Genomic DNA, 7,791 nt, shown 5'->3' with positions numbered 1-7,791 from the left:
TCCTGTGATTCTGTAAGAGGCTGTTTCCACGGATCGAACTCGTGACATCCTGATCACGTGGCAACAACTTTATTAGTTACGCCAAGACTTACTTATCCGAATTAAGTACAGAAACGAAAAAAAACAAAAAACAAAAATTAAATTTTTTAATTAACAAAACAATCCTTAGAGGTGATGTTTCATTGGCCACGCTGGGTCCAGTGCAAGGCTGCTGCACAAAGAGAAAAAGCATTAAAGATAGCGCACGCGCTTTACAGTAACACTGGCAAAGGCAATTTGGTAATTTAAAAACAAATCCAGGGGCAAAGAGTTTGAATCTAAATACAGAAACAGCAAACAACAGTAAACAGCCAGTGGGGGAAGCAGAGATGATAACAGCAACACAAACCCAAAAGTGAAAGTAAGAACGAAAGATATAAATCTATACATACATATCAATTCTAGAGAGAGAAACCCTTTTAAAATCTTAACCTGAATTTTGATTACTCACTTTCTCTCTCTAGAAACCCCTCACCCAAAAAGATCTTGCTTTTATCGTTTTTTCCAGGTAAAGTTTCAATTTATTTGTGGGTTTTATTCATATTTGGTTTTTTCAGGTAAAGTTTTAGTTTTATTTGTGGTGTTATGCTTATTTGTATTTATTAGGTTAAATTAATCGATTTGGGTATCATTATGCTGAATTTGATTACTTTCTCTCTCTAGAAACCCCTCTGTTGTTACCCCAAAAAGATCGCTTTTATCGTGTTTTGGGGTAAATTTTCCAAATTTTATTTGTGGGTTTTTATGCATATTTTGTATTTATCGGTGTAAATATGTTAGATTTGGGTATTATTATGCTAAATTCTGTTACAATGAAAGATGCAATAGAGCTAGATCGATGAGTGTGTAATGCCTCTTTTTCAATTAACCTTGTTTTGAATTTTTTCTTTTAAAAAGAGTGAGCGGGCTTCAAGAAGGAAAGTGAACACATCTAACTTCAGTTTTCGAAATAAAATCTACATATTTAGAAACTGCATAAGTACTTACTATAATTAGAAAAAAATTCATGATTTGAGAAAAATCATGGTCAAGGTCTCAAATAGAATACTACTTAAGACTTCAAATAGAAATAATGTCTTTTTTTTTTTGGGCGGAGAAGTATTTATTTTGGTCTTTTTTTCTTTATTGATTCAGATTTGAGCTTAGTGATACCGGAGTTCAGGGCATATTGGTGTTAGTGTTTCAGCAAATTAAGCTTGAAACTTGCAATGCTTTAATTGGTAAAGTATATGAGAGCTGAAGCTGATATCAGTCGAGAAAAATCAATTCTTTGAGCTTGGCAAAATTCCAAACATTTCAATTCTAGTTGATATAGTTGACGGTGCGCATCAAAATAGTCAAATATGATTTGAAGAGAAAGATGGGTGAAATCTAGGTTATTCCAAGAATTTTGGAAAGGACAAAGAGAGGGTCGAAGAAAAGTCAATGGAAGATTTGTCCAAGTACGTTCATAGTCCAGCTCATTTGGCTGTGGTTAAGCGAGACTATGCCACTTTGAAAAGGATAGTTGCTGGCCTTCCTCAATTGGCTAAGGCTGGTGAAGTGAACACTGAGACGGAGTCCCTGACTGCTGAGCTTGATGCAGATGCTGTTACTGCAGTAATTGATAGGCGGGATGTTCCTGGCCGTGAAACCCCGTTGCACCTTGCTGTTCGGATAAGGGATCCTATCTCGGCTGAGATTTTAATGGCTGCAGGCGCCGATTGGAGTCTTCAAAATGAGAACGGTTGGAGTGCTCTCCAGGAAGCAGTGTGTACAAAGGAGGAGAATATTGCTATGATTATTGCTAGGCATTATCAGCCTCTTGCCTGGGCCAAGTGGTGCCGCAGACTTCCTAGGATTGTTGCCTCTGCTGCTCGAATTCGTGATTTCTACATGGAGATAACCTTTCACTTTGAGAGCTCGGTAATACCATTCATTGGACGGATTGCCCCGTCAGACACTTACCGGATTTGGAAACGGGGTTCTAATCTTCGTGCGGATATGACTCTTGCAGGATTCGATGGGTTCCGCATTCAACGTTCAGATCAAACTTTCCTCTTTCTTGGAGAAGGGTATTCATCGGAAGACGGGAACGTATCTTTGACTCCTGGTTCTTTGATTGTGCTTGCTCATAAGGAGAAAGAGATTACAAATGCGTTAGAGGGAGCTGGTGTTCAACCATCAGAAGCTGAAGTTGCCCGTGAAGTGGCTTTGATGTCTCAAACAAATATGTATAGGCCAGGAATAGATGTTACTCAGGCGGAGCTTGTTCCCCACATAAACTGGAGGAGACAGGAGAGGTCTGAGATGGTTGGTGCATGGAAGGCAAAGGTTTATGATATGCTTCACGTTATGGTCAGTGTAAAATCAAGGCGTGTTCCTGGTGCTATAACCGATGAGGAGCTTTTTACTGTGAATGATGATGACAAAATAGTGAATGGGGGCGAGCGTGATGATTATGATGATGTATTAACAGCTGAAGAACGAATCCAGTTAGATTCTGCTCTTCGGATGGGCAATGCAGATGGACCTGGTGAGGATGAGGATTTCCATGGAAACTCTGATGGAGGTTCATTTCAGAGCTGTGAATCCAATGGTGTTACGAAGGAGAAGAAGAGTTGGTTTGGCTGGAGCAAGAAAGGTTCCAAAGATACTAGTGATGATTCAGGGGATTCAAAGCTTGTAAAGAAGTTTTCAAAGTTGGCTCCAGAGGATAGCAAGCAGAGACCAAATGATAGTCACGGATCATCATCCGAAGTTCCTCGGGAGGATACAGGGGATGTCAAAAGGAGCAAAGATAAGAGCAGCAAGAAGAAAAAGAAGAAAGGAACCGTGGGCGAGTCAAAGACCGAAAGCGAGTATAAAAAAGGATTAAGACCTGTTTTGTGGTTGACGCCGGACTTCCCCCTGAAAACAGAGGAACTCTTGCCATTGCTTGACATTCTAGCCAACAAGGTTAAAGCTATCAGAAGACTAAGGGAGCTTTTAACTACTAAACTACCTCCTGGCACATTTCCTGTCAAGGTACTTGATACCTTCTCTCTCTCTCTCTCTCTCTCTCTCTCTCTCTCTCTCTCTCTCTCTCTCTCTCTCTCTCTCTCTCTCTCTCTCTCTCTCTACTATTTTGTTATTCCTTTTAGAATAGTTTTTTTGACCTATCCCTTGTCTACTTTTCTGTGCCGGGAGAGGGGGTTCTTCTATATCTCAATAACCTCATAAAAGCACTTTTGCCTGGGGTGCATGATGTCCAAGTCATGCAGTGATGTGCGTCACAATGGAACAAAAAATGCCGATGCATTTACTTGAAAAGAATGGACAATCAGATACTATATGCATGTACTGTGTCCTTCTCTTTTTGAGACTGCTAACCCGGACATGGTTTCATTAATAAGAATCACAGGTTCAGGATGCCTACAGAAAGGAAAAGATAAGAATTACAGCTTTACATCATGAGATCTTTTAAAAAGATTATACAGATCTCATTGAATATGTCAGTTATCTTTTCCAAGCACCAAAAATAAAACTTGAAAAGAAGCTAGATACAAATCTGGAGAGATGCGTCTTCTCGCCTTAGAAGACTCGCCTACTTTTTCCCAACCATAGATTCCAAAAGAGGAAATACCCAATGAGTGACCATAATTTTCATCCATTTGATGAGGTAGAGTCCCTTGCTAGAAGAAAATCGACCACAATTTTCATCCATTTGATGAGGTAGAGTCCCTTGCTAGAAGAAAATCCTTTGAGATGAACACTTGGGTTTAGCTTGATAGTCACACCTATAGGTTTACTCTTGATCTTAGACTAAGTTTAAGAGATCATCTCTTAGGCTTCAGGGCTTTCAGTGTTCGTCTAGTGTTTTGCTTATCTCGTTTCTGTTCATTTTTTTGTAGTATGTCTCCTTTCATAAGTTAGACGTAATCTTTTTCAAGTTAACATCTATTGCCATTTAGCATAGTAATCATGGTTGAATCCTAGACCAATGCCAATATTTCCAATGCTAACCATTGAAGAAATAGAACTTGGGTCTAACTCAACCCAAAAGCTAGCTCATGAGATGGGGATTGCCAAAAACATATAAGGAGAGAACAACCCGGTTCCGCAATCAATGTTGGACACTTAACACCTCATACGCCCAAGACTGAACATATGGAGCATGGACAATATAACATTTTTCTTGGGAAGTCTTAACATTGGTAATCCAAGAATTGTAGTTGATCTGGCTCTGATACCATGTTAAAAAAATGGACCTTGGGCCTAACACAACTCCAAAAGCTAGTTTGTAAGCAATTGCCAAGACTGTTAAGGAGACTACAATCAATTTCCTCAAAATGTGGGAGACTTGATAGCAACTACTCTTGAAAGTAAATACTTTCTGAGAAGAAGCATTGAGTTGATTCTGCTTGTTAGTGTTAATTTAAGATGTCCTGTTTTATTGGAAAAAACCTTACCTTAGAATCTTTCCCTTTTGTTTTTGGTTCGCCTTTTTCACGTCTTGGACTGTGCTTTCTTTCTCTAGTAATGATAAATGATTCTCCCTGAGAAAAATTATTGCCATTTCAATAGTTGGGGCATATCTTCTGATAAATCAATTTTAGCTGTGTGTTTTCTATCACTTCACAAGCTAGTACTCTTTCTGAAATGTATTCGTTTAACAAGAGAGCAGTAAAGTTAAAGGGAAGATCTGAAAATAAATGGATTCATCCATGCAGTAGACCTGTATTTAATATAAGTGTAGTTGATCAATGATCCTTATCCCAAAAAAAAAGGTGTAGTTGGTGAAAGGTAACAAGTATGAATAAAAAATATATATAACCTGTAAATAGCAAGAGAATATAGTAGAAGGGTAACGTTTCTGTTCATTTGTTTTAATGTAGCACTATCAAGCGGGTGTGAAATTGGTTCCTGAACCTTTTCTGTGGATCCTTCATAATACCCCAAGAACTTGTTAAAAATGAACCCAATTGTATACAATAACTGCACCCAAATCCATGTGCATAGGAGAAGGTTACCTGGGTACTTAATAAGATACATGTTCACAAATCCAAGAATATGAAAATATTACTTGGGCATCTAAATAAGTAGGATGGTTGTTTTTACGTAATAATGGAACTTTGATTTTTCAAACGAGTATGAGATTACACCCTCCCTCTACCTCCAGCTTGTATAAAAAGAAAAGTTTCTGTGTTCTAATTTAGTATAGAACGGCAAAGAGTTTCATCGAGCATATGTCATATTCAGAGTTTTCGTGTGTGTACACAGAAAACCAGCTCTTTTTCTGACTCTTGATGTGATTGTTTCCTGCCCCTGCTTTGACAAAACTAGTTTAGTTACTTATCACCTCCTTTAATAAAGAAAGCATTTTGCTTGTTCATGTGGAAATCTATTGACAATCTGTCACTCTTGTCCTGAAAAGATGCTTACAAATGGATAAACTCTGATCCAATAGGATATGTTGAATTGTTGCAGAGCATTTGAAGTAAAGATTTCTCTCTTATGGTTATAGTTGTATCTAGTGGATGGTCAATATACTTATTTGTTGATTATTATTATTATCATCAGATGTTCTATTATAAGGGGCCGGATAACAAATGGTTAATGGCTTGGCTTGTGAATTGTCTATATGGCAAATTAGCTTAAAATTGTTATATGGACTAAATTCTTACAAGCGAAAACAGAATTAAAAAATGACTGCAATTTGAGATAAAAATTTCAAGGTGATGGTGTCGTTGTAAGAAGTTATATTTGGTTTGTGGCAAGATTTGCTAGATCTACCGGAAAGTCTCAGCTTTCTTAGTTATTGTCTATATTATAGTTGGTAATGGGAAATCGTTCCTTCATTCCAATTGAAAGTCATACTTGAGATTTTGATGCATATACTTGAACTGCATTCTCATTTGACCGACCGTATTATGAAATATTTCCCATTACTTATAAGAGTCTGCTGTACTTCAGGTAGCTATCCCTATTGTTCCAACCATTCGAGTTCTTGTTACATTTACAAAGTTCGAAGAGCTTGAACCAGTGGATGAATTCTCAACCCCTCTTTCAAGCCCTACCAATTTCCAAGATGCTAAGTCCAAGGAATCGGATGGCTCTACGTCTTGGATTTCATGGATGAGGGGGAACCGTGATGAGCTATCTAGCGACAGTAAAAGCCACAGTTTCCAGGATGAGATTGACCCTTTCCGTATACCTTCTGATTATGCTTGGGTTGATGCAAATGAGAAAAAACGCCGGATGAAAGCCAAGAAAGCAAAGAGGAAGCATAAAAAGCACGGTGCCACTAGAAATCTAGAGACTGGGCAGCAGACAAGTGAGGATGTTGACGAACAACTGTGACGGGATTTCTCCTCTCCTACTTACAATAGGAAGAAGAGGTAAAGCTCTGTGCTTCCCTACTCTTGCCAAGCAAGTTGAGGCTTTCCTGGGGGGGTGGCAAGTTTTAGGGGGTTTGCCTCTATTATATTAGAAGTTATTTATCTTCATCAAGCGATATTTATCTTCTGCTGTTGTTGTATCTTTATTTAATGTGAAGATTTACAAAACATCTTTTTTCCCCTTCTTCATAGCTATAATCCAGCATGTTTACTGAGCTAAGTACAATAGGCAGATTCGAGTTGGAGATTTCTTGGGGAGAGCTTCTGTGTTCTCTCGGACTTTGTAGAACAATGATTGGCATACAAGTCCTATCCTTTTTAAGATTTTTCTTTCTTCGTACACTTTGAAAGAGGAAAGTAGTTTGTGCTTGGCCGTCTGGTTAAACAAATTAAATTTGTAAAGAGCTTTGCATTTTCTTGTCTGTTCTTTTTTTCGTAATAATCTTGAAGTACTTACATTTAACGTAATCTCTGTTATATAATTTGAGATGTTGAATTGTTGTTAGTTTGTATTACAGTGGACTTTGAAGGAAAATAGAAACTGCACCAGTGGGAATCAGTCAAATGTGTTTTATATACTTATATGGAAACAATCATACTCACTAATTAGAACTTTAATAGACAAGCAGGGTCAATTAGGGGACTTCCCAACTTCGAAGTTAGGGGATAGTTTTACTCCTACTTCCTAGAAGGTTATTCCATAATAGCTTGCATAAAGTGGTCAAATACCCACCTACAACCCCTGGGTCGTGGGTTCGAGTCAGGTTCTAGTCACTAAAGGAGCAAAAGCTTCAACAAAGGGGATCAAAGAGTAATTAATAAAAAAAGTGGTCAAATACTGGGCTCTTACAAACATTATCTACCTTAACCTCTAGAGGATAGGAGATCAACTTCGGGATGAGAAAATATCGCTGAGAAAGCATCTTGACGAAGATAAAAGAGGTGTCGAATATCGCTGAGAAAGCATCTTGACGAAGATAAAGAGTTCGACACCTGAAAGAATCCCGAAACAAAGTCTATATTCCTCCTATACCCCTTATTCTTAGCATCTAGGATATTGAATAAAGTAACAACTTAGGGGATACTGATTTGAGGGAAGCATAGGAAGACACCAAAAGATTATACTAATTGTAAGACACCTAAGTTACCATTACCTTAAAAAGTTGGGAAAACACTAAAGAAATAAATGAGAAAATTAAGAAAGTTAGCGTTTTCAATACTAGTCATTCTTAAACAAGAAAAGATATGAGCGATATCATTACAAGATCTAAGATTTTAACTCTAGGAAGAACTACTAGTCATTATACCTACTGCTTCTTTGTGATAACAAATGCATACTTCATATAAAAAAACCTTTGTGCAAACGCATTCGCCCAAGCATATTACTTTTCTT

The 7,791-nt window shown here is 37.8% G+C and overlaps 1 protein-coding gene and 1 long non-coding RNA gene across 2 annotated transcripts; both read left to right on the top strand.

Moving 5' to 3' along the window:
* The first annotated feature begins 345 nt into the window (after positions 1-345).
* Positions 346-6,820, top strand: LOC104094392 (uncharacterized). The gene is made up of 3 exons (XM_009600315.4): positions 346-547; positions 1,174-3,045; positions 5,974-6,820. The coding sequence occupies exons 2-3, from the start codon at positions 1,465-1,467 to the stop codon at positions 6,358-6,360; spliced, it is 1,968 nt and encodes a 655-aa protein (XP_009598610.1). The 5' UTR covers positions 346-547; positions 1,174-1,464; the 3' UTR covers positions 6,361-6,820.
* LOC108944812 (uncharacterized) lies at positions 3,060-5,597 on the top strand. The gene is made up of 2 exons (XR_001968938.2): positions 3,060-3,679; positions 3,733-5,597. It is a non-coding gene; the product is annotated as an uncharacterized lncRNA (long non-coding RNA).
* Positions 6,821-7,791: the final 971 nt, after the last annotated feature.

The sequence above is a fragment of the Nicotiana tomentosiformis genome, chromosome 5 (assembly GCF_000390325.3).
Source record: "Nicotiana tomentosiformis chromosome 5, ASM39032v3, whole genome shotgun sequence".
NCBI classification, from domain to species: domain Eukaryota; kingdom Viridiplantae; phylum Streptophyta; class Magnoliopsida; order Solanales; family Solanaceae; genus Nicotiana; species Nicotiana tomentosiformis.
The sequence above is the reverse complement of the archived record's forward strand: the minus strand, read 5'-3'. Positions and strand labels throughout refer to the sequence as shown.